Below are 27,733 nucleotides of genomic sequence, written 5' to 3'. Positions count from 1 at the left end.
CTGAAGGAGAGGAATACCCTTCATGTTTGGCAATGCAGGAATGCAGCATTGTAAAGCTCTACTGATGTCTAAGTTGCCATTATAAAATTGTACCCTAAGACTCAGAGAGGAGGGTATTTTACATGTACAGCATCAGCAAAACCCATGTGCTGATGAGTTTTTGAATATCTGATAAACTTTTACTTGGCATGGTAGAATCAGCTTTATTTACACTTTCTAACATCCTATGTCTCATAAGAAAAATCAACAGCTATAGAAGACTGTCACTGAGAGGAGGAACTGTTATAAATAGGGTAGTTTATTGAGGCTGATGGTTTACTGCCCTCCTAAGCTTTGTCTTCTAGTTTTCTGGAAAAATTATACAAAGATGTGAAACTGTTCACTAGGGCCCCTTTGCAGTGGCTAGCAGTCATGACCATACACACAGCAAAAACAGGCAACAGGAATGCCGGAGTGGAAGCTTTGGGAGTAAGGGGAGAGCATTCTGGGTCATGGCGATACACTGGGATGCCAGGGTATTATTTCTTACTGATTTGCAGCTCTGTTATGAGCTGGAGCCTCCTGGGCATTCAAATGTTGGAGGTTTTTTGAGACCCTCATGAGTTGCTTCCTTTTCTTGTTTCACAGGATTTCTCAACTCTATTCATTAACAAACATGTGCATCCATTTTGGATGCATTCCCTTTGGGTGTTGGTACCCTTTGACTAAACCATTTCTAGTGAAACCTCTAACCAATATGAATAGAGGGGGAAATGTTGTGCACTGTTTCTTGGGATGGAGGGAAAGCAGGGCATGAAGGGATTCACAGGGTGCTTATTTGTTTTAAGGGTCCTGGGAAACTGCACATTTCACTGTTGACAAAGCCTCTGCCTTTCCCAGTCCCCTGGCTTCTTTTTAGGGTGCCAGCCTTTCAAATAGCTATCACATTTTTGTATTCTGTTAAGTTGTTTATAAATGAAAAATAAATATAATGCTTTCAGTTTCCTTGCTGAGCAACATCATTATTATATAAACAGAGGAGAATGATGTGTAAGCACGTGCAGTTTTCCTGCTTTCCTCATGCCTCAGGTTTTCACTGAACATCCGTACCAAGTCACACAAGTTCCTTCAAAAAAATTGTCCATCATACAGAAACTTATAGTGTGAGAGCTTTGCAAAAAGATCCCTCCGATGTTACAAGTCAATGCTAATATTTTGCTTTCTTTCTTTGTGTGCTCCTTGTGTTTGGCCTGTGTTGGCTTTTAAATTTTGATTGCAGTAATACTGATGCAATTTAAAAGGATATCTGTAATTTGCACTATCAGGCTGAATTGTTGCAGATTATCTCTTAAAAACCTTAAGATAGATTGGCATTACCAGTTATTGAGCTTGAAGTATCCCTCTTGAAGCATTAATAGCTGTGTTCAGGTGCTATGTTCGATTGTGTAGGATCAGTCTCGGAATTTATCAAGAGCATTAAATGGAATTGCATTTTAATTCTAACATTTCTTGTGAAGTATCTACAACATTACAAAGCAACCATCAGCTTGAAGCTTGTTTCTGGAAGAGGCCATACAGTGGGACAGTCATTAAAATGTACGACATGAGAACATGTCTAATTAGTATAAAATCTCAACTGAAAAGAGATCTCAGCTTGGATAAAAATTAGTTTTTGAAAAATTTACTGCAGTTACAATAAGCAAGCATTCACCATCTATTCTGAGTACTGTATTAAGAGATGAAAGGTTTCATGACCTGTTTAATTTGCTAAACACTGGCATCTGTTTCCCACCAGGGTTCTGTTGGAGTGCCTGGTGTTCCAGGGAGAGACGGACAAGCGGTGAGTTCACTGACTTTGTCAGCACTGCCATTATTTATGTAGTTGATTAAAGCTACTTAGGGCTTGTTCACATGAGCAATATGCAACCTTACATCCAGAGCTGTGGTTTCAAATTAGCTTCATGGAGAAGACTGTACAATCTGGTTTGTGCTCTGAAGTAATTTTTTCTAGTTTTACTTGAACAGGCAGCAAATGTAATTAATTAAGCTGAAAGTCTGATGTTCAGATTTGATGATGACTGATAGGTTCCAGAGAGAAATGCGTATTCATAGTGTGCAACTTTAGACAGTATATTTACAAACTAAGTTTTTCTGCAGATTTTTTTTTTACCTTTTGTTAACTCAGTCCCATGATGCAAACACTTACGTTGATATTGGGTATTTATACGGTGCCAATACACTGTTAATGCAACTACAAATACAAAATAAAGAGAGACTGGAAACACAGGTGGAGAACAATGTGAAATTGAAGTTGGGGACGGAAATGCAGAGAAATAAATCAAACAGAAATATTCTTGAACACAAGCGTGAGGAAGTGCTAACTCAGGCAAGTCAGTGTCATCTTTCAGTGCCATCACCAAGTTAACTCATAGTTCGGAACAGGCCTCCATAAGGATGAGTCGCAGTAAAGCAGTAGGGCTGTTTCACAGCATTGCTAAGGTTTGTTGGCAAATCTGGGTGGTGAAGTTTAAATAATAGCCCTCCCTGACTGTAAACAGTATTATCCATCTGTTGTTCTCACAAGCACTAACATTCCTAGTGAACTCAAAAGCACTTGCAGGGAATACCAAAAGGAAAATGTATGATACGTGTTGTTCACCATGTTTAAGCAGCAATAGATAGTAGTGTATAGGGATCATATTATACAATCCCTTCTTCTGCCTCCCTCCCCAAGAGCCCTAGGAATAAAAGCACTAAGATGTTTCAAATAATTTAATTTTAATTCCTCTTTCCTAATAAAAAGAATGTATTGTTTCTAATAGCATAATATACAGTATTAGACCTGTGTTTTGACAGTGGTTATAAGAAAAGATGTAATAATCAGTTATTTCACTTTAGTGACAGTGATAATGCTAGGAATCCATTTTTTAAATATTCAGAGTATTATTACTACTGTGGAACAACAAAAGAAAAAATATTTAGAATTAACAATATATAGCACACAAGAAATTATAAGAAAATATTATGAAACAAATGTGCATAAAGACCTGAGATTTTTTCCTTCAGATTTTATAGCTGCATTCAATTGCAACATGAATGGTAGACAGTACTTGCCAGCACAGATGTTGTTGCTGTACATAATTAAAGTAATTTTTGTGACCAAAGTTTGAGTGAAAAGCCAGTGAAGACACACTTTGTAGCATGATTTTCTTTGGATGTGCAGGAAGATGTAAGAAGACTGGACAGGGTGAAGTTGCAAACCACATTGAATAGAATAGAACTGATGATTCACATTTTATCCAAGAGCTTTACTTTTAATAGCATCATCACACAAACTGTAGCCAGAAATCTTCACTCAGATGAGCACAAAAAATGGATGTTGACGAAATAAGTTAAATCTGTCAAATGTGCAAAACTTATCTGATTATCAAAGTGTCATTTTGGGAGATGTGGAATTTTTTTAAAGCTGTATTGGCAAGGTTGTTGTATAGCTGTTTTTAGGAGACCACCTGCAGTCATGTTTCATGGGGAAGAAAAGAAATACGCAATTGCATTCGATTAAGGGGAAAATGCAAACAGATCTTTAAATGCTGTTTATCAACTTCAAATTGTGCTTTAATAACAGCTCCTAACATTTTTCAGGTTTTATGTTTATTTGATTCATTTCAGTATTTATGGCATCTAAAACTTTGAAGACATTCTTAAATTATTACCACTTTAATAAAGATGTCAGCATATTTTTAGTGTAGCTGGACTATTTTACTTTTGACCTTTAAGAAAAAAATAAATTAATTACTAAACTAAAATCTAGATACCAGGGAAAAAAACCATACAGATAAAAACGAAATATGGTCACCTCCTTTTGTTTGTTTTCACAATTGTTGGTTGATATTGACTAGCAAGCGCTTCCTTATGTGCAGAAAATGTATTATTTTCATATAATACTAAGCAGATGAAAGTTGAATGTTGATATCTCTTCTAATAAATAGATAACAAATTCTGCTAGTTTGGAAATAGTGATAGAAATAAAGTTAAACTGAAGAAGTATTTATCTAAAGTTAGAAAGTATAGTTCAGCCTAGGACTCCCATGTTAATATTTTGCTACTAAAAGGTCCATTCTTCCGATTTCTATGAAAAAACAGATTCTCAGTGCAGTGTGACACAGAAGATATTGTTGAATGAAGACCAGAGTAGTAATTTTAAGAGTTGGGCTGTACTATGAGCTGACTGCTGACACTCCTGGCTTTACTCATACAGATTCATGTTGATTTGCAGAATAGTTGAACTTGACTTGAATGTGTGATGCAAGTCATCCCCTTTTTAGAAGTTACGTAGTTAAAAGGCTTTACAAAAGCCTTACTGTCTTGGTAGCCTTTTAATCAGTGAGCTCGCTCTGTCAAAGAGCAGCATGTGCAGTGCACTAAGTTCCAAGTTAATATTTTTTCTTAGTTTAAAAGGCAGTGAGTGTTAAGAACATGCTTAAAATTAAGTGTGTGTGTGAATGTTTTTCTCATCTGGACAATGAAATATTTTTCAGCCGATGAATGTCAGCGGTGAATTAGCTTTGCTCTCTCCTTAAGCAGATGAATGAAAAAGAGTTAGATCATCTCCATCTTATATGTGTTTCTGTAATTTTCCTTTTCCTTTCCCTTCCCCTCTTCTTTAATTGAAATAGTGGATTATGGGAGACGATTGACAAGTCTGACCAATAGGTCTGGGAATGAGATCATAAATTCTGAGTGCATTTAGAACAATTTTCTAATCCCTTAACATATGAACCACTTCTCTTAGACAATCTCTAGATGTTGGAGTAAGTGTAATTTTACATGACCCACATGTTTTTGCAGGACTGTGAACTAGTAGATTTTTCTTGTATTAAGAATAGTAGCAAAATCATTGTCATAAAAACTTCACACTTTTTTTTTCTTTTAGGCCAAATCCAATGAAACATTACAGGTAGTCTTGCAAGGGCATTTACATTCTTTGCTTGTTCCTACATTTGGGAAACTATAGCCACACTCTGCTTATCTTGTTGAGAACTGTAACTGGAAAGGAGCTGCCTAATAATACCTGCAGCTAGAGAGAGTGTTGTCCATGGGATGAACAGAAACCTTCTGAGATAGCAAGGAGAGTCTTTCTGAGTGTTCCCTGTCCTTTGCAGACTTTTGTGCAATCCACCTGTAGCAGGTTGCTTCCTAGCAAGATGCTATGGGAGATAACCTTCCCTTTCTTGATCCTTGGCAAGAGGTCCTCAGGCACTCAAATAGTACAAAAAAAGATTATACCTGCATGGAGATATGAGGTTGCAGTGATCTAGGGATATCAGATCCCTACATTAATCATGCTGAAATGGCCACAAAGGGGTTCATGGGAAGTTCAACTGTGCGAGTATAGAATACATATTCTGGTATTTGTTAAGTGGTACTGATTTGATAAGGACTCCCAGTGACTGCAGCAACAACACAAGGAGAAAAGGGGAGGTTCCCTAAGTAAGGATTGTATTTGGCCTGAAGGAACCCAGTTTCTGGAGTCTGTGCAACTAACTGTCTTTGTTTTAAATAGGAGTTTGTCTGGAGTGCATAAACCCCTCACTCTATACTTCCATGGAATGCTTTTTCTTACATAGTACTTGGTATTTTTGGTTTTTTGCAAGGTTGTATTGAGAACAGAATGTGCCGTCACGATAGATCCCTTCATTTCAAATTGTTTCAGTAGTTTGACAATAGCAATTTGACAAACCTCAGAAGAATTTCCCTTCTTATCAGTAGACTTAGAGTCTGGGTGTGCACATTTCTTATTGCTTTCTTCACGCTACTTATTATTCTAATTTATGTGTATTTCCCCATCAGTGTGTACTGTACTATGTAGGAGACACATTTTGAAAGTAGTATTATCACATTTCTTTAGAGAAATGAGGAAAGGTATGTGTGTACTAACATTTTTTCAAATAAAGAAGTATAAAGGAAGGAAACATCATTAAATGTAGTTCACAAATTCTCAGACAGGTTTGCAGGCCAGCTGAGTCTTGTTGAAGAGTCTTTCCACTTAATTTCAGCTGGTGAGTGGGCCAGGAGAGATTTCCAGTCCTTAAACAAACAATTTTAAGTTACTTTTGAGGGGAGTGAAAAGCAAGTTGAAAGGAGGTAATTCAACCCTGGTTTGAAATGGAAATCACAGTAACATGTCTGAGAAACCACTTTTTTCCCTTCTGTCCTCGTTTATGTATTTTAGAGTAAAATTAGACTGAATTAGGTTTGGGGGCCTCTTGTATTTCCTTATCCTTAAAATTGATTACATTCTAGTGACTGAAAAATATAGCAATACTGACAGCCTTTCTTCTCAGGGCGAAGTGGATATCAACCAGCTGGTGTAGGCAGAATTATGCATCTCACCAAAACCAAACCTATTTCAGAACGGCAGCCTCCAGGCTGTTTGTCTGTTACAAAGAAGAAAAACTGGGGCCTCCAGCCACATTATTTTTAGCTGATTAATTCTGGATATGAAGGTATATGCCTCCAGGGCACAGAGCACTCCAGTAAGGAGAAGCATGCTTTCAACTGCCTTGACTCCTTTGATATGGACTCTAGTGGGTGATGCATTTTCAGACCTGTTCTGAAGTAGGTTTTATGTGTTCGTATTGACAGTTTTTTCTCATATTAACAGCAGAGCCCAAGCAGTGCTCTACACATTTGAGTGCTCATCAAATTCAGATTAACTTCCATGTAAGCATTAAGACTGCCCCTACCACAAGAGTATCTGAGGAAATTACTGCACTTATTTATTGGGCAGGGTGCTGAAGGATGTTCTTTGCCCAAATACAGGAAAGACAGAGATAGTCTGTCAATGTTAATACAGTTACACAGTTAATATAGGCTCAAGAGTGCCAGGACTTGAACCAAGGTGTTCTGGTGTGCTATCCAAAGGAATACCATTCTGGTTATTCTTTGAATTATTTGAATTATCTGAAATTCCTGAAATGAATGGCTGGGTTGGGTGTATTCTTGGCACGTTAGCATTTCGTTTGCCCTGATAATTGATATTAATTGAAAGAAAAATCCAAACATTTCTGAGTCTCAGAGTATTTTGTTGAAGCCAGTTCTGGAAATTATCAGAAGGTTTTGAATAGCTAATGGTAATCTTCTACATAACTCGTTCAGTCATGCCTTGACATTGCAGTTTGCTGATGGAACAGTCTTCTTTCTAATTCGTTGCAGTAGTGACGGTAACTTAGTTTGTTTAGAGTGCTGCTACTTTTGAGGAACTGAAGTGCCTGTCCTCCCAGCAGGGCATTTGGGGTTAACATGTGGAACATAATTGGTGTTAATGGCAGCTCCCCATCCACAGGTTAGCTCCTGTAACATGTTAAAGACTTTCCTGTTATTAACAGCAAACACAACATTGCGACGTATCTGTTTGAAAATGCACTGTCATTCTTCCACTGATGGAGACCCTGCAATTTCTCTATAGCGTATAAACAACAGCAAATAAATCCCACCGTGTCTGCAGCATTATTCTGTGTAGGTGGTCATCAAATACATTACTGGAACATTTACACTCCTGCTGAGTTAAGCTGCTTGATTTTGAGTAAGTGAAAGAACAATAGCACATTTGCTGGAAATTTTTATTTCCACCATTGTGAGACTATTTGTGAATTCAGCAAACTGGATCTGAATAAATTTGGATGCTGATGGTGAATAACTGGGGACTTAAGTGCTTACAAATCTTCTAGTGGCAGTGTCCTTTTCTGCAGTAGGTAAGAGGCTAGAGAATCACCTTCTAGTACTACACAGTTTTTGCATGAAATTTGGGAAAAGGCAGCTTTTCTAGCATTTTCTAATATTTTAAAGTCTATTTGTGTAGTGGGTCATGTCAGGAAAACAGAATCCTTCTTTTGGGGTTGGTCCAGTTACTCAAAGGCAAGAGAAAACAACTTTATATGAAACAGAAGTTAAAGGCTACCTAAAGAGTATTTCTGATGCAGTATTTGCAGGTTTACCAGTTTGGGGCATGACGTTTGTGAGTCTGGTAGTTTTGTTAGTGCTTTTACAAGTACAGCAAAACCTTGGTAGACAGCATATTCAGATAAGAAGGTGCTGGTACCACAGCATCCCACTAGACTGTTTCTCTGTTAATCACGGTGTCAGTTAAGCCCTAACGTTGCTGAGGCAGTATGTGGAAATCATAGTCCATCTCAATACCAGTAGGGAGAATTTATTTTTGTTATGTATATCATGGTTGTCCCATGTGAAGTTCATTGCACAGCACAGCTTCTGTGGTGTGGTCTAGCTGAGAATAAGAATGCAGGATAAGGGCAGAAAGGGCTAGTGACAATTCCTTTAAACCAAGTACTGAGACTTTTCACACCTCCCCGCAGCATCTTCCCCACAGTCCATCCCTTTCAGGGAAAAGTTCCAAGGGGATACTCTGAGGGTGGCTTCACACAAGTTCTCTGGGCCTTGCATCTTTTTGTTGTGTGACAGTGCAGTGTGGCCCTCATTATAATTTTAATTGGGATCATGGGTTGTGTTTTACATAGGCACTAGAAGGTTTTAGAACATGTTGTGGTTTAGTTATTCCAGTCCCTCTGAGTGATGATTTCTCAGGAGTTCGTGACTGCAGAAAGGCAAGCTATGACCTAAAATCAGATGTACTATAGACAAAGTTACTCTTTAAATGGGAAAAAACACTGGTGAGGCCACTCTCGGAGTACTGTGTCCAGTTGTGGGCTCCTCAGTACAAGAGGGACATGGACATACTGGAGAGAGTCCAATGAAGGGCCTCGAAGTTGAGTAAGGGACTGCAGCATCTCTCCTATGAGGAAAGGCTGAGAGCTGAGGCTGTTCAGCCTAGAGAGAGAAGGCTCGGCGGGAATCTCATCAATGTGGTCAAACACCTGAAGGGAAGGTGCAAAGAGGATGGGCCAAGTGCTTTTCAGTGGTGCCCAGTGACAGGACCAGAGGCAATGGGCACAAACTGAAACACAGGAGGTTCCCTCCGAACAGCAGGAAACACTTTTTTTACTGTGAGGGTGACTCAGCACTGGCACAAGTTGCCCAGGGAGGCTGTAGAGTCTCCATCCTTGGAGATATTTAAAAGCTGTCTGGACATGGTCCTGGGCATGCAGCTCTAGGTGACCCTGCTTGAGCAGGGAGAGTTACACCAGATGATCTCCAGAGGTGCCTTCCAATCTCAACCGTTCTGTGATTCTGTGAAAGAAAAGAAAATAAAAACATGCTGTCTCAATTTGAAAGCTAGATGATGTGCAGAAGACAATGGTTTCTGCAGCCTAACACCTTTGCTGTCAGTGCTGTTAAAGAGAAGCTGCAATATGAATCAGGAAAGACATTAGCCATGGCCTGGTAAGTGTAAAAAATATAGATCTAGTTTTATAGCTTCTTTCATTTTACCAAGTTGAAAAGCAGTCTGATTGAAATTATTGCATCAGATGACATTGTTGAATGTCTAGTTTTCCCTTGCGTGCATCACTCCTTGAACAGCAGTGTAATGGTCTTCAGCCTTTTAACGAGCAGCTATGCTTTTTGTTCATCTCCAAAACACTAACCTGTGGGGCTGAAGCATATTCATCGAGCATTTTGCACTCCAGTTTTAATATATGCTTTGATAAATAAATAACTAAATAAAAGTAACTAAATGGTAGGAAAGTAATTAACTATACTTCCTAACAAGAAGTATTTTAAATTATTTTCATGCCAAGAATCAACATTGCCTTTTGGGACCAATATTCCTAAAATAACACAGTATTTTAGTGTATAGCAAGGGAAGAGCTATCAATCTACTCACCTTCAAAAAGTTAGCTGCTGTTTTGCTTCATAACTATTTTTGGAATTTCCTAACCAATGGGAGGTCTGTCAAGGCTTTGCTCTTTTTTGGGTTTGGTTTGGGGCGGGGTGGGGTGTTGGGTTTTTGTGGTTTGGTTTTTTTGTTTGTTTGGGTTTTTTATGTTAGGCTTTAATGGAATTGTTAAAATATCTACACATAAAGCCAGGCTGCCATGCCTACAAGACATGCAGTGTGAAACAGGGAGGCTCCCTGGCACAAAGCTTGGTTTGCTGTGCACTAGGAATGTTCACCAGGGGTAGGATATAGAGTAGGTTACGTGCTGTACACTTTTATTTCATCTTATTACTCCCTGATTCCTTGTATGGACAAGAAAATAGGGTTCTAAAATAGGGAAAGGAATATTGTAGGTATGACAAAATTATTTTAGCCCCTGTTCTGGCCATTAGAAATAGAAGGATAATCACTTCAAAAGCATACAGCCACAAGGTCATTTCTGTATTGTCCTTCTAGGTTTGCTTTGAATCTTTCCCATTCCCAGAGCTAATTTCTGCTGTGCTAATGCCTCTGACTAGTACTTGCAGTGCCAGAAGTGTAGCGTTGGCCATAGGAGAGTCACATATAGGTCAGAAATGAGACTGTTGGTATGAATAGGGATTTACTATGACTAGGTGACAGCCTGAGGTTTTCACTTTTTTCTAAAGAAAATAAGATAATTCTTTTGTCCCATTTTTGCAGTCTCCTTTTTGTCACAGTAGTAGCTCTCTGCATTCATAGCGCTGATATGTAAACCTGGGAGGAAAGTGCAAGCTTGGGACTTCAACCCTTTGATTACAGATTTAAGCCCCTGAAAGTGTCAGCCGACAGCAGCTGTTTTAAAATGAAGGGGACAGAAACAAACTCGTTTGGGGTGTGGGGATGAGGAGAAACAAGTGCATATTCATTGGTCCCTCCTGCTTCATTTTGTCAACTGGCATTTTTCTTCAAGTGCCTTTTAGGTCAATCCTTTAGGACACTTACGCCTAATCTCCAACAGCTTCAAACCCTGACCACTAATATATCAAATGCCTGTGCCACTATATCAGCCTTAGAGCTACTGTAGTACAAAGAGCCTTGAAAAAGAGCTGACTCAAATGGCTATTTAATTCCGTCTGAGTTTAATGGTACCTAACACTTTTTCTCTGGCTTGGAAAATACCTCACTGGAGTTTCACTAGAACCTCGATGTTTTTGTTTTGTATTTTGGAATAGTCCAACTCCTGATGAAATTAAAAAGTAATTGATGATCCTGTTACCTAATTTAGAAATAGAATAGAACTTGCTTTCATGGAGGATTGGAGTTTATATATCTGTGATTAGAATATGACTGTAGAAATAAGAAAAAGAAAAGTCCTTTCTTAATGGAAAGCTTTTATGGAGGATAGGAAGATACATGTTGTTGCATTTGGAACAAGCCTTTATCTTAACTCCTCTGTAACTTTTGAGTAGAGGGTTGGTTCATCATGTCTACTAAGTTTGAATACTGTACGAAAATTGTCCACTGAGTTTCTGATATGCATTACTATTTCTAATTTGATTAGTATGTTAGCTATTGTATTTAACTTTTACCCATTTTTATACATTTACATAGCAAAGGGCTTATAGAGGAACCTAGTTGCAGACTTTGTCAAATCTTTTTTTGGATGTGATTTTAAACTGCTTTGCCACTCCAGAAGCGCAATGCAGTTGTGTACATGAGGGTTGCCAAAGAAGATAGGTGTTGCTTGTGAAACTGACACATACTTCTGCAGAAGGTTTTACATAATTAGCCATCACCCCTAGCTGTTTTACAATAAAGTCTAACCAATTGGTTTATTGTTTTACCTAAAATAAATAATATCTGTGGTTTTTCCATAAATCTGGGAAATAAACACTAGGAAATGTCTTTAAGGGTTTGCTTTGGGTTTTTTCTTGTTTGTTTGATTTTATTTTTTTCTTAATTTAGGGGGAAAAAAAAGACATTTGTAAATAATTGTTATTTGTTGATTGACTTATGAAAATTATTTATGACTCCTCGAACTGTGGAAGAATATATATACTATCGATTAAACATACCCAAAATTTGGAACATTGATGTAATGCTCAAAATTTTAAAATCTTTTAAATCTACTTTTCAGCCAGTGGTTTAAGAGTATGAAAAATGGACAAGTAAGGTATATTTAAAAAACTAAAATGCTGTCTATTCTTCCAAACTCTTCCATTTCTGGAATGGGCCCTTTTCATTTTTCTTCATTATCTGCCTTCCATATGAGACCAGAGGCAGAAATGTCAAAATCATTTAAGATAAGCCTTTCTTGCAGTATTTCTAAGTTGTAGAGAAGAGGAAAGCATTGGCAGTCTTGCTGGGAAGACTATGCTCTTAAGGTTAATTGGCCAGCTCTTCAGAATCCGAAGTCGCAGTTCTGTTTTCCGTTTAGTTTGACATCTGTGTATTTCCACTGCCTTCAGTAGAATTATTTCTTATCTATACAGGAGTTAATTAGAGTTAATCCACCCTAACTGATGAAGTAAGGCATTTTTGTGCCTGACTGTGGAGTACATATTCAGAGTCTTTTTAAATTTTACCATTACTTACCCAATATGAGACAGTAGGGGAAATGCTGTTAATATACTTCATCATGTCTTTCTTAACCCCATCTTTTGTTTTCTTTGCCTTTAGGGTGAACCTGGTTTGCCTGGCATAGTGGGAGAGAAGGGAGCAGCAGGGCTTAAGGTTGGTATTGGAAATGAATTAAAACTAGAATCACACAGTACGTGAGTGCATCTATAGATGACAGTCATGCTTTCCAACTTGGGTTTATATTCTGATTGACTTTTAATGATCTGCTCCCTCCAGTGATCAGTGCTGTAAGAGGCTTTACACATTTCACCATAAAGAAGCGTATTCTTCTGCTGTGCATGTATAATTCCAGTCAGTGGCACTGACGCATATGCATCCACTGCCAAGTGAATTCAATATGCCTGCAAGTGTTTGGGAGTTTGGGGACCTTTTTAGAAAGGCTCTGTTTATGCTCCTTACAATGTGTTTCAGGCTTCTTTTCAAGAACTACTGTGGTCAATTCTTTGACGAATGTGAATGTCAGGGTTAAGTCTTGAGGGCTGATCCTGCTATTATGGAAGATAGCAACAACCCTCATTAGGAGCATGTCTCGGCCTATATTTGTTACATAAGAACGTCTCTTTGCACTTATTTTATTGTTAAATAATTTGTTCTGCTGTTTTAATATTGAACAAATGAAATAGAACATAAAGCTTATGATAACTTCATTTAAAAGAAAGCTCGACGTGTCCGAGATGATGGGATCTGTGGGCCTCTTGGAACGGGTAATGCTAAATTCTAATCCCATCAGCTGTGAGCGTGCGTCTTTGGTGCACATGTGCTCCTCAGCTGATTCTGTGCATCACGCTGCTGCTGACAGACATGCAGGGCAGGCTCTTTACATTTACTGACTGGCTGCTTGTCCATCAGGAATGAAAACAAACCATTTAGGAGCATGACCTTTTCTTACTTTGTATACAGAAGAAGCCAAATTATGGCAGTTGATGCTTAATTCGTATTCACAGCTGTAGTCTTTGAGTTGCCTAGCAACTGCCAGCCATCAGAAGGGGCAAAGATGAGCCAGAGTGCAGTTCTGAGCCAGAAATGCAGAGATGAGTTGTCAGGGTCAGGCTGGTGTGCAAAAGTGCACTTGCCGTTGGGCCAGTTTCTCAAGCAAGTTATAAATTTGAAAAATAATGGCTATAAGCCATCTTTTTGTTACAGAGAATGTAAGGAGCACCGAAGGCTCTTTGCTCTGAATCAATTATGAATTAGTTCAAGACACTTAAGGCATTTTGTCTCTCCCGAGGAGCCTTCTAAGCCATTAACAGAATCATAAGACTTTCCCCTCGCATTCAGCCTCTGGATTTTTCCTTTGTTCATTCCCAAAATAAGGAGAAGCAAATGCAGGAGTCATCTAGGTCCCGGCAAGCCACTTCACAAAGACATATGCCTGTTTGTCAGAGTTTAATCTAGGACAAAATGGGGGAAAAAAGTCTTTACATGAAAATCATTAAGCTTTTAAAATTATGTTGAAGATATATTGTCTGTTGAGTTCTATTAAATTTATGTATTTTATTCTTTATTGAAGATTTTCTTGCTGGATTTTGTCATCTGAGACAATGTCATCAGTAGTGACATAATTGTTAGTGATGGACGTACTAATGATAGTAATACTAACACTTTGATTTTTGCTTGTGTTAGTAATTTACAACTTCTTTGCTCCAATTATTTTCATCAGGGTGACCCTGGAGAAAGAGGAGAAAAGGTGAGACATGTTTCACTTCCTTTGTAGTGGTTCTGTTTTGGAGAACTGCTTGGAGAATTGCCAGTGCACTGATTCCAAGTTTAAAAAGATATAAATACAGCTACTACCTAGAACTTGAGTGGCATTGTGCAGCCTTTACGAGTGTCAAATAATACCTACTAATGGAAGTTACTCATCTGCGATTACTGCAGTGGGATTAGTCATGGAGAGCAGTGGTCATGTGTTAAAGGCTGCACGGTTGAGCAACTGTGCAACTAATCCTAACTATGATTAGTCTCAGAAAAAGATGAGCCTGTCTGCATAAATAAGATATTCACACATTTCTCATAACTTGGTTTTGATGCTCTGTCACCTGTGCAGAGTAGAACAATTAGGTAACAGAGTGATAACTACGTAGACTGTAAATGATATATGGGTAAGCAGTTCTCGGCATACTAAAAGTGGAGTCCTCCATTCTTGCTTGGATCAGTTTAAGTAAGAGCAAGGGAATCTGCCCCAATGATCTTAGGCTATAGACTGTCTGGAGAGGTACCAGCAGCACAAACGGTACACTAACGGTGCTCTCGCTTGCAGTGAGTTAGTGAGGAGTTACTCCTCTGACATCCACAGTCACGCCAAAAGAAGACAAGGGGGCGGAACGAGCTCCATACTGCAAAACGTGGGTGTAATTCTGCTCTTCCAGGGAGGGTGGCCAGTAGGAGCACCTGTGTGAGAGTACACACTGAGTGAGAGTCAAGCTTCTGCATCTGTACAAGGGCAATTTGAGAAACGGCGTAAGCCTTATTTTGAGTGGGAATCTGTACACAGCCTCATCTTCTGCGAGTACACTGAGACATGTTTTTAAAAAGTAAGTTACTTGTATTCAGGTGCAATTTGCTCTTGAGAAATGTTTACCCATGTCTTTGCAGCTGCAATTGCATTTCAATTCCAGATCTGTGTAAATCCATGTAATAGCAGCTGGAAGCATGCTTTGAAAGGCAATTCATTTCACATTTTGAAAAGCATGTCATAAAAATAATCCAGGGGAATCTTGAAAGTGTATACCCCACATGTAGAAGTATGTAACTGGGAATCTCTTTTCATGAAATCATTACTTTGGTTAAAATTATATTTGTTGAAGAACTTCAGTAATCCTTTATTTGTTTTCAGACACAAAAAGAATAACTATAAATTTTAACGTATACTGAATTTCTGTTACTTAAAATCATGATATTTTTCCATAATCATCCTTTGTCTTTTCCTAAAAAATGTAATTATAAATGCCCTCAATATGCTTTATCATGTCGAATGAACTTGAGATGACATTCCTAACAGTTACTGTTTCATGTTTCCATGTTTCATCAAGCCCTTAATTAAAGTGCTGCTAGATTGTTAGCTAGTTCCCGTTATGTCAGTGACTGTGATATACAAAATGGTCTCTGTTATAAGTCCTCTGAATGGAATTTTACATTAAGATTTTCAGAGCAGTATGACAGATACTGAATAAATATTGTTATTTGAATACTACTACTGGTTATCTGACCAAGACCTAATAGAATGTTTTTTAGCCTACTTAGACTCAACATTTATCAATATTTTTGACATTTTAAATATTTCTCGCACTTTACGTGAACCTCAAGTCCCACTGAAATTTTTGGCCTATAGTCTCATATATAAAGAAGAATTTTCAATGTAGTCTGGGCTTATTATATGGCTATATCACTATAAATGGAAACTGGGTCTTTTTACAGATAAATCTTTTGAAATGTTTCTTTACAAAGTTGTTTTTAAAGTAGACAATATCTACCCAGCCATGAAAAAGTGTTATCTGAACATCACTTTTTTAACAATAAACAACGCATAGAATTTATGTAGAGACAACAATCATTTTGGTGGCTCTTTGGAGGAGTGGCATTCAGTGAAGTTTTTCTAGTTTGTGAATCATCCATGAAGGACTTCAGACTCAGAGAGTATATGCCAGAAATTACTTGAGAATCCTAATAAAAAGTATTGGAATTGTGTAACTGTCACCTGAATTTGATTAGATGCATTTAGGTGAATGTCTCTGTTGGAAAAAAACCATAGGTACTGGTAATTTAAAATGCTGAATCATCATGAAATCATTTCTTCATTACTATACCACAGTGAACTGGGGAAATCTGTAGACTATACTGACAGGTAGTTATTTGATGGTTTGTGGGTTTTTTTGAGGACCTGTGAAAGGGATTACAGTTATAGTGAAGACTGTATAAGACATAGCAGGTATATAAACCATGCTTCCTGACCATCTCATAGAGAGATTGACTACCTGATTAACAAAATTAGCTTGCTAATCATCTTGGAATGATGACTCTTCTCTGCATGCTATGTGCTTGCATAAAATCATTAAAATATAATATGTATTTTAATTACAGGGTGATGCTGGAGAAAATGGACCGAAGGGTGACACAGGAGAAAAGGTACACTACTTATTAGTAGAGAAGAAAATGCATCCTTTAGGCATGTTTACAATACAACCAGCTAATGAAAATAATAATTTGATCAAAAGAAAAATGCATTTTTAAACTGTTTTATTTTTTCAAAGATGCTGAGTGATTTAACTGAGTTCATTTTTATGAACAGCAGAAAAAATGTCACCGTTCTGTCCAATTAAGCATAAAATTCCTGACTTTATACAGCAGCAGCTTTAGTACAGGATACATCAGCGTGTCTCTAATTAGCACTCTTCTTTGCTGAAATTTGCATCATACAGAAACTTTGATGACAACCTGCCAGACTGTTGGAACTAGGTCTGCTGAGTTATAGCCATTTCTGATATATCCTTTTACATTTCCCCTTCTGTGTTGCCCTCGAAGAGAGGGACCAAACCAATATGGGACAAAAAATGTGGTATTGTGATAGGTAACTTCCCTCCAAATTGCCAGCTGGACAGTTGAGAGTTGAAGATAAAAACTATGTTTTAAATCTTTTTGCCAGATGACATCAGCAATAACCTCACTTAATACCTTGTTAGTTCATTGTTGCAAAGTACCAATGTGTCGTAGAAGTCACTAAAGTGTAGACATTGTCAAAATTTTATTTTACTTAGTTTTGATTTATTTTATGAGAGACATATGCTGTATCACTGCAAAAAAAAAAAATTGAACTTGAGTGTTTAAATGTGCTTTACTTACACAAGTCGTAGTCTTTAGCAGTCAGAGCAAAGCCTGTGTTGCACAGGAAGAAGGGTCAGTCATAATGATCTCTTCCAGCCATCACTTTGGAACTCATATGCTTCTAAAAACATTCATTTTAGTGACTACGCTTGGGCAGAAGCATAAAAATTTCTTCTTGTACCCCTATATGTGTAATTGCTTAACCAACTTACATCAATTTAGTGCAAGGAGAAATTTATGACGGATTTATCAAGCTGGTAAGGAATGCATGCAAATCTCTTGGGTTCTATCATTTGGATACAGTAAAGCTATGCTTTCAAGAACACAAGGATTTTATGGGGCATATTCTAAAATCAGCAATTAAAAATAGACATTAGATTTAAGAATAGTCAAGTTAATTGATTCCCAAAGTTCATTCAAATAATACTTTATCTGCAGTCATGCTTATTAACCCAGATGAAAGTCTTAAGAACCTTATTTAGTCACTTACACAATGTATGCCAGTAACATCATCTTGATCCACATTTATGTGATTCAAGAATATAATTCCTAGCAAGTATGAGATTGTTGTTCAGATAGACAGTCCTGCAACAAGTAAATGGGAAGTTTATAATCTCTCTGGGAAGCCTACTGCAGCTTCACTTGTTGCTTTTCTACTTTATCAACTGTGAGAGTGAGCTTGCATCCACTAGAATGCCCATACTGCACTCTGGTCTGCAGTGCGCACATCTCCCTGCTTGGGATCTTGTTTAAGGAAAGAAAATGTTCTCTCCTTCTTTCAGTGGGAAATCCTTTCTCCCCAAGTATAATGTTTTAAATGTTTCTGTGTGAGCTTTCAACAGTTTGGCAGTCTAGTTGGGATCAACTTGTGGAAAGTATAGGTCATCAGGAGACTTCTTATATTGCTGTATCTGAAGAAATTTCAATAAACTTGTTGAACTTCATAATACAGAAGTCTCCCATCTCTTCCAGGTTTCATATAAGTTTCAGAGGTGGGGTAGTGACATGGGAATATATGCTGTTTGTGTGGAGTGCATTGCTTTAACCGTAACAGGCTAGAATTCACTGCATGAATTTTTACAACAGAGTCAGCAGAACTGTAACTTAGTTGACTTCCGTTATTTTTCCTCCATTTTCCCTGCCTGCAAGACAATCTGCCACCCAGAAAAAAGGATCCAGATCTTACAGGAGAGCTGCAGCTTAAAGTTTCTGATACATAGCTCTGCAAACAGCACTTCATAGGGAGCTTTGGAGTGTATTTTTTGACAGATAATTTAGGAGTGAGCATTAAACTTGGTGTCATTACATTACATTTGTACTACTTAACAAGGATTGTATTCTTTCCTGTTCTTCAGCATAGGGGGAAGTTTTTGCTGCATGATCATTATGTATAATTCCAGCATGAATTTGCCCAGTAATCGCTACTCATATAAGTGTTAGAGGAAATCCGAATGACTATTACAGCCACATTTAATTAACATGTTCACAAAGCAGCCTTGACTTTTTTCTATATTTTTTTATTTGTATTTTTGTCTGTATTGTGTCTGCACTTTCTCTACTGGTGTCATGATCATCTTGAGGAGACAGTTAAACTTACCTTGACTACAAACCCTGCTATAATGCAGGGTTTCAAAGTAGCTCAATAGCATTCCTTCTATGTTTTCCACTGGGTGCTTTCTATTGGGCAGGAGATTAACATAAAAAACTACGTCTGTTTTCTTAAAAGAAGCAGATGAAATCGAGTTCCAGCAAATTTCACAGCCAGCCTTATTGATCCATTATGCTTATACATATTTTCTGTTATAGTTTTTCCCTGCTACACAACATGTGCCTTGTATTTGGGTAGCTCTGAAAAGTTTGGGGCACGTGTTACATTATGGAACTTCACTACCAGATGAGTACTGAAAGTTTTTGCCAGCTGAACACTTGTGGGGAGGAGTATAAGACTTATTAAGGCTCAGTTTTTAAAGACTATTTTTAAGAGAACTGCTGGATATATTCAGAGATGAGATAAGGCTAGTATCCATTCAGTTCTCAGGTGTTCAACCACATACATGTACAAACCCTTCCTGCTCAGTAAACACGCCATTAATTTCATGTAAATAAATGCAGAGACCTTTGCACTAGATCATAATGCTACACATATGCTTAAGAGATTTAATTCATAATTCACAAAACTTAAAAACATTTCTGTAGAAGCTTAAATGATGTTTCTGTGAGATAAATACTAAATTTTCATTTATATGGTGAGAGAGATCAGGTGACAACAGTTTAAGACTTGGTTTAGGAATGGTTTCCTGTTTGTGCAATTAATGTAGCTTTGTTTTCTGAACTGCTGTACCTAGTGGCTCTCAGAAATACAGACATGGGTGCCTACTTCTTCACCTGTGACTTAGGAAAGAAACTGTCTTTGTTGAATTGTCCTACTTTGAAGACAGTGTCAATGCCAGACTTGAGTTCTTGCTTCTACTCTTCTACTGTAGCCTTGGTCCCTAGAAACTACCAAGTATTTTCCTTCTGTGTGCATGTTCCTCTGCTAAAGTTTCTTCATTTCCAAACCACTTGACTCATCTGAGAACTGAGAACATGCTGTACCATAATTTTTTCTTGAATCCCATATTAATTTTCATTCTTGCATGAAGGTAGATTATAAATACTTTGTGTCTTATTTTCCCCATATCCACTATTATGCTTTAAAATGTTTAACTGGTGAATGTCTCTTACCAGTTGCTTTGCCACTTTATAGCTATAAAAAGTCCTTGAGGCTTTGCAGTTGTACATGCTTGTAAGGGATATCAGCGGTATCACTCATGCATGTCGATCAAAATGAGGCAGCTCAGGTTTCCAGGCATGAATCAACCTTTCATAATACTGATTGTTGTGTTTTCTTCACACAAGAGCAAGCTGCAGTAACTGTGTAGAGGAAATGTATTCCTATTCTTCAAAGGGCAGTGAGCATGTTATCTGGTACCGTTTAATTTTATGAAACTACTACCAAAATGACCCCATACCCAAACCAACTTTAAAGCTATGGCATTCACAGAACGCTTCCTGCAGCTTCGCTGAACCATCAGGAATGGGTATCCCCTATTTGCATTTTAATACAAAAAATATATAAGCATTTATACTCTGCTTATACATCTTCAAAGTGGATTACAGTACTGGCTCCTATGCTACCTATGTAAATCACTAGCAGGCTGTTGGGGAGAGTGAAGTTGCTACTGTGTAGCAACCTGTTACTTTCAATGAACAATCCAAATTTATTTTGAATAACGAATGATGACACAGTTCTTCAAATATAAGCATTCTAGCCATCTTTAACAGCAAGTAGTTTGACTAGCAAACTTTTCATTAATTTAGTTTTTTTTGTTTTTGTTCGGCATGTCATTTGAGAAAAAAAGATGCAGTGAAGTGAATATAGAAGAATTTTAAGGATCCTGTGACAATTGTACAAAACTAGGAGCTAAAAGCTTCCTTGGCTAGGTCTCTCACTGATCCTCTGCCCTTGTGCATATCACTGCCTATCAAATCCAGGCAACCCAGCAAAACACAGGTGAATCTTTTTGAATGCTAGAAGCTGCCTCAGAACAGAGACCTTTGCTGAATACATAAATTACTATAGGTCTCTCATCCTGTAAAGTATAACACTTAACTGCATTAAACTATCAGTTCAAATATGCTGAAGAGCTGTGGAAATAGAGCTATGACCTGTCCTGACGGGGATAAACACATAGGTCACTGGAGGGTTTTTTTCAAGGTGAACCTTCATTAGCCCAAAAAGCTTTGTCAGTTGAGACCTGACACTTGCCATCTGTAGAATTATGTCAAAAAGATTGCTCATATTCTTTGTAAATGGCAGTAATTTTTTTTTTTAATGTATATCAGCAATTTAGAGCTGTCAAAGTATGTCCCATCTTCTGGCTTTATGAAGTACATTTATACAAAATCTGCAATTATTACATCTACATTATTATTTGTGAAATTTGAGGTTAACTATTGTGCTGTTTGGATGAGTGAAACTAAATCTCTCTGCATGTTCTTGAAAACAATACTGTTCTTTTTCTGAATCACACTGATTTAATTCATTGGGTAAATTCCTATGTAGCAGCACAGAAAACAAGGAATCTTGCTATATAGTTATTTTGCTATATAATCTTGCTATACTATTGTATGTTTTGTTATATCTGTTTCCTGAAAAACTGTATATGTAATAAATGTGATTATTTCTTGTGGATTTTGTATCAGGGTGACCCTGGTTCTTCTGCTGCAGGAATTAAGGTAATTTAGTTTTAAAGTAATTGTACAGGGAGAAGAGGGGTAGTTGGTCTGTGTTACTTTGTAGTGTCACAGACATTTCGGGTACCGTTAACGTTATGGTTTTCCCCAGCTCTATTTTAATTCGTTTTATCAGATCTCATGTCTTTCATCTCTTTTCTTTTAGGGTGAACCTGGTGAATCTGGACGGCCTGGACAAAAGGTACTTGTTGGAAATGTTCAGTTTTCCTTTTCTTCTCTGTTGGATTTGTGATAAACGATGTTACACAGATGCTACCGGTGGCATTTACCCGTACTAGGATGAGCCCAAGGCAGTATAATTTAACAGTCCAAGGCCGGTACAGATTTGGTGTATGATCATTTTGTATTTTAAAAAAGCACAGGAATGATGATACTAATTAACATGAAAAGCAATATTAGACTAACCCACCTCCCCTTCCAGCCACAGCACGCTTCTTGCATTGAAAGCTTACCCAGTTGCAGCTGGTGAGACTAACAAAGAACCGCTCTGTTCCTTGAGTGATCACAAGTTAACCCTGCATGTTTGACTGAATATTAACCTTCAGACTATGGTACATTATTACATCTCATTAGGAAGAAAATAAATATTGACTAGAATCCCTTTCACATATACCTGTAAGGGGAATCAAACTGTCAGAGGCACACAGTATGTTTGGAAGGACATAGACCAGGTAATGCTGCTCTGTTCTTCCTTCCAGGGGAAGAAATTCCCCTGGGTGCTACGTAGGCTGAGGCTGCTTTTGCAAGTAAAGGTCCAGCAGAGGCTGTAATGACTCTGTGCTGCATGAGGCCCTCTGAAGCTGGGGAATTTCCTCTTTGAATCCATAGTACATCAAACACAGTAAATGCTGTGCCTTCAGCTGCCTTTCATGAGAGTAGGAGGCAGGTCCTGCTGGGAGAGCTGGTGAAAGGGCAAAGAGAAGAGACAATGAGGGAACCAGATTTTTGCTTTGCAGTACTTGGTTTCCCTCGGGAGCCTTCGGCACCATTCTTGCCTCTTATAACATTGAAAATTACCCACTGCTGCCAGAGTGGAGCAGAGTCCAGCTGCCAGTTGAGCTAGCAGGTATTCCAGACAGCCAGACACCCAAGAGCTAAAATTCTATATAGTGAATGGCGGTACAACCATTTTCTAATACTCAAGTCTTTTGGTGACTAAGCAAAACCCCAAAACACATATAAATATAAAATAAAATAAGAAATTAAGTCCTTTTCTTTGAGAAATTATAACTGTCATCAATTATAACAGACAAAACAAACACTATTATGGTTACAAATGCAGTTCTTCAGTAAAATGCAATTTTAATTAGGAAAGATAATCAAAGTAGTTTAAAGCTATCTAATCCACAGAATCATTCAGTGTGTGCATTCTGCAGTGTATGCTTTGCTTGGGTAATAAACTAGAAAATGCACTTAAGAGCCTGTTGAGATTCATAATCTCATTAGCTGGCTGCCACGGAGGCAAAACTAGCAGTGATTTATCAGCAGGCTCTTGGATCTCAGTCCCCAGGCACTCAGGTTTGATCTCATTTAGGTAACATAGATAAGCAAGAGGTAGGCAGTTCAGGCTGTCTATAGTTTCAGCTTGTTGTTCACACCAAAGGGGGCTTAATGTGTTCTTTCCACTTCACCTCACAAGCTTCCAGTATGCCATATTCGTGTCCCCAGCCCGAACCAGCAGCTCCTGTAATGCACTCATTCAGAGTGCCTCCTCCAGCCAGGTGCCCCGTGTCTGCTGCTCTGCCCCCTGCTTAGCAGGGACTCGTTCACCCCACCAGAGGTTGTGGGGGACCCTTTTTTCAACTGGAGGCATGTCTCCGCCTTCTACGTCATCTCAATACTTTTCCCCCTACTGTGTCCCGTTCTTATTTCCTTCCTGTATCTTCCCTCCTTCCTTATATTTTACTACTTCGTCTTCTTCCAGTTATTCCTTATCCATCTTCTAAGGACAGATAAATATTGTGCTGCCCACCTGAATATTGTTTACATGAAATGAAATGTGATGGTATTTCAATGGCCTGACAAGGCTGTTGTGTGCCATATGTATTGTAGAGGTGATAGAACGAGCTGCCCTGCCAACCTGAGCATTATGAGATGGAGTTAGTATACAGCCTTGGTTTCCTTAAAAATCTTTCTTCTCATAAATCATACTCAGATCTTTTGTATCAGGAAAGGTCCAGAAAAGAAAATATCATGTGTTCATCTGCAATACTAATTCTAATGAAGCATTAGTGATTTCATTGTGTTTCACGTTGTTTAATGTCTATTTGAGGGGTATTTTAATTGTTTTAGATTACTGTGACTCTGAACCAGCTTTGCTGGATCCTTTCTGCTTGTTATGTGTGGGTCTCTGGGGGTTAGCTCTGTCCCAAGACTAAACAGTGACCTACTGCAGCAATACTAATAGATTATCAGTTATAATTATTAAAATGCTATGCTTAGAAGTGAAATTTAGTGCTTCCAAAATTAGATGAGAAAAGGTCACGGTAGTAGTGTGGTATGTATGGCCGCTCAAGTAAGAAACCAAAAGACAGAGGAGTAGGGTTTTGGAGCTATCATTTTGTCAGGAATGAGTGCAATGGAGGCCTCTTAAAGGATTATTCTTTTGCAAGAGTGACAGCTCGTTTTCTGCTTTAGAAAGTGTTAAGCAACATACCAAGAAATAATAGTGTCTATTGAAAATGGTATCCTAGCCTCTATTCTTTTATCTGATTTTATAGTTAATATTTTGAGACCGAAATCTTTCCTGTGCTTTTAGGCAATGTGAAAAGTTAAAATTTTGGAGTAACTGAAATGGACAAAGAAGCTGTTAGCAGATCCTTCTATAACATTTAAAAATCACTCCATTTGGTAAAACGATTTGCAGACCTTTTATTGTGTTTTTCAGTTTGTGGCAGAATGTAATTTTGTTATTAGCGCTTCAAGTCTATTTAATATTACTGCCTCAAAGAAGTGTCTTTGGGTACTGTAGTCTGATGAACATCTATGCTATGTATACATGTGTTTATGCTTGTGTATTTATACATGTGTATATGTTTGTGTATGTATAAATGTATATATGTGAGTGTATGAATGTAAGTGCGTGCGTATACACACACACATAAAATATTTTAATAGCACAATCTGTATGAATCAGCCCAAACCACAGAGTTGAAATCTGGATTTCTATAAAGCTCAGGAGTGTTCAAAATCTGGAATATAGTTCAACTCATTATAAAGGTAAAAGTTGGCTTCAGAGTTCAGACCTGAGCTTCCAGAAAGTTCAGGGAATATTCGGATCCAAGGTGCTGGTTAGAATCCATCTCTGTATTAAAATAAAATCTCCAGCCTTTAAAATAATGTTTTCTTCACATGTTATTGCTCTTTTTTTTTTTTTTTCTGTTCATCATCTTTATTTCCCTAGACAACATCTTTCCATTTAGCTGGTATCTCAAAATGACCATTTGTGCAAATGTTGTCATTCTTGTCTTAGACTAATATCAACTTCATTTCAAAATTAATACATTCAGTTTTCAATTCCTGTTACAAAATTACCCTTGCAAATGCAGTACTATAGGTCTTTTCATTGCAATTTTAAATAAGCAAGGCATTTCTGGCAAAGCAATAGAAGGTTACATTCCCACTATCCTTCATGACACCATCTATATTCACAGATAAATAGCAAGCGCTGAAATGATACTATGGATATCTCTATAAAAATGATGGCCTGGTTATAATTAGGCAGTCCTACTTGAATTGCACAATTTAAACCAAGCTCTTCTGAATTGCTTTGTAGCTAAATCAGACAGTTACACAGCACAATATCTAGCTCAGAGTTGAAAATGGAACAGAATTAAACATCTGTTGTAAGTATGGAACTGAAATGGCAGCGTGTAAGATGAACCAGTGCTGCTTGTTTTCTTCTCTTTTGGTGAAGGCTAATGTGAAATCATTTTTGGCTTTCCTGATGTGGATTTTCACATCCATGGTGTCATCTTCACATCCAAGGTTCCCAGAAGATATTTAAGTTCTTAACATGACTCTTACTAATTGTACATTTAAGTCACTCATTTTGAAAATATCAGTCCTGCTTGAACTGACTAGCAGTCATCTATGCTCTTTTATCTTGCTGCAGAATATACAGGGGTGTTCACTGGATAGTGACCATAACTGAATAATGTCTGTAATATTATGTAATTTTCCTGTATAGGGTGAACCAGGTCTTCCTGGGCTTCCTGGACTCCCTGGGATAAAGGTAAATAAACTGTAGTCTCTGTTGTACTGGGGGGACACCACAAAGAGGGGGAGACTGCAAGAATGTGGCTAAAATGAACTTACTGTACTTGTGCTATATCTTCTTCTGAGTCTCTGGTATTGAACTGGGGATTGTCACAGAAAGGTTTCACATGGAAAATTGGTTAAGTGTCTATGAGTAAGCAAACTATATCTTACATTAAAATATGAAGTAGAACATTGCATTCTAGTGCTTTAAAGAAAATCTAATATAGTAGGGTTTTATATTTTTGTTTAATGCAAGAGGCTTGTCATCAAAGTTTTACTTGGTTTCCACTTTGATGAGTGCTTTCCAGTAGCAATAGTCTACTGAATTTACCAAGCCTCCAGCCAGAGAACTGCATTAACTATACACAGTCTGTGAAGAACTGGCTATGTCGACAAAAATACTGTGTGCTCCATTACACAGCAGTGATTTCCACTGACAACTCAAAAAGTTTTAATAAGATTCTATTCAGTATTAGCTACAGTCCCTGACCTAATACCTGGTTTAGTCCCTGGCTTCCGGTTTGTCTGGGATCTTTAGGTAAGTTGATACAAAAGACATGTGGTTGGTTTAGTTCTAGCATAAGTGGTTGCATTGGGAGTTGCAGACACTTGCACAGTTTGAGCTGTAACTGTATAATGCTGCACAAAGTGAGTGGATTCACATATCCTGAGTGAGTGCAGATTGGAGTGGTCGCTTCTCCTTCGTGGCAAAGACTGTTCTTTCAGAAAACAAAATCTCTTCGAAAGTTTTTCTTTGCATTCCAGCATGGGCCTGTGTATACCTCAGGAGATAGTTTATATCATTTCTCCAATAACAAGAGGGATAAGCCAGAGGCCAAACTCTTGTCCATTTTGGTAGGATTCAGGATTTATCTCATGGAATGTAACATTTGCAGTAGTTTTCTCAAGGGACCTGTGAATTGCCACGGCATTGAAGCATAATGTCCCTTCTGTGTTACTAGTGAATTATGGGAAGAACTGAACGTGCATATTAAAGTTTGTATGTTGTAATACCTGAAAATATAGTTCCCAGGGAGGCTGTTCATTTTCTGCGAGAATGAACCCTATATTAACTAGTGAAGATCATGTAGGAGCAGAGTCCTTTGTGTGATGGAACTGTATTTTTATAAGGACCTTTGACAGCAACCTCTATTCTGTTTACTTTAACAGTGAGCAAAGAGGTAGCTCAGTTGGAGGTCAGTGCCAGTGTCCTGGGGGCACTTGCCAAAACCAGCTGGAGTTACGGCTGGTCTTTGGGGATTCCATGTTCATGCAGACCATGCATGTCCATGCATATCATCAGTAAGTAAATAAAAAAGTCTCAGTCTGAGTCTCTGCTCTGGGAAAATTATTGCTGTTAAGCTTTACTTGTTGGGGGTAAGAATGGCTCAGAAGGGCAGCTTTGAGATTCACCTGAAAGGCAAGATATGAAGTGAAAAATGGATGAAGTGTGGGAGTTTTGCCCAGTGAAAATTTACTTCAGAATTCAGTGGATGCAGTGGAAAAAGAATACAGTTGCCTGCAGAATAAGATGGAATAATTTGGTCAAATATTAATCCTTTAGGATAATGCTAGCTTCTATTAAAAAGCTAGGGCAGAGGGAGACTAGTGGTGGTTCAGTGAAGAAATTCCATCTAGTGCAATTCTGCATTGAGGTGGCTAGACGTACCCTAGATGGTGACAAGCAAGCTAGCAGAACTTGCATAGGAGAGAGCAAAGCAGATCTGGTCACATCAGACTTGCAGGATGGGTGCTGATTGATTCAAGGCATTTGTAACCTGTTTAATTAAGGAGTCTATAGAAAAAAGGCTAGATTTTTCTGTTGTAGAGACTACGTTTATTGCATGAGAAGCTGTAGCAGAAACCAGAGAATGGTTGGAGTTAGGAACATGGGCACTCATCGGCAAAGAAAAAGAAGTA

At 38.0% G+C, this 27,733-nt stretch overlaps 1 protein-coding gene across 1 annotated transcript in view; it reads left to right on the top strand.

The window, feature by feature from the left end:
* COL25A1 (collagen type XXV alpha 1 chain) overlaps nucleotides 1–27,733 on the top strand; it is a 325,074-nt gene that overhangs the window by 248,877 nt on the left and 48,464 nt on the right. Inside the window, exons 14-20 of the mRNA XM_050896370.1 lie at nucleotides 1,775–1,819; nucleotides 12,476–12,529; nucleotides 14,097–14,123; nucleotides 16,517–16,561; nucleotides 21,503–21,535; nucleotides 21,699–21,734; nucleotides 25,743–25,787. Coding sequence (XP_050752327.1) covers nucleotides 1,775–1,819; nucleotides 12,476–12,529; nucleotides 14,097–14,123; nucleotides 16,517–16,561; nucleotides 21,503–21,535; nucleotides 21,699–21,734; nucleotides 25,743–25,787 — 285 coding nt within the window. The remainder of the gene's footprint in view (nucleotides 1–1,774; nucleotides 1,820–12,475; nucleotides 12,530–14,096; nucleotides 14,124–16,516; nucleotides 16,562–21,502; nucleotides 21,536–21,698; nucleotides 21,735–25,742; nucleotides 25,788–27,733) is intronic.

The sequence above is a fragment of the Gymnogyps californianus genome, chromosome 4, assembly GCF_018139145.2.
Source record: "Gymnogyps californianus isolate 813 chromosome 4, ASM1813914v2, whole genome shotgun sequence".
NCBI lineage: Eukaryota > Metazoa > Chordata > Aves > Accipitriformes > Cathartidae > Gymnogyps > Gymnogyps californianus.
The sequence above is the reverse complement of the archived record's forward strand: the minus strand, read 5'-3'. Positions and strand labels throughout refer to the sequence as shown.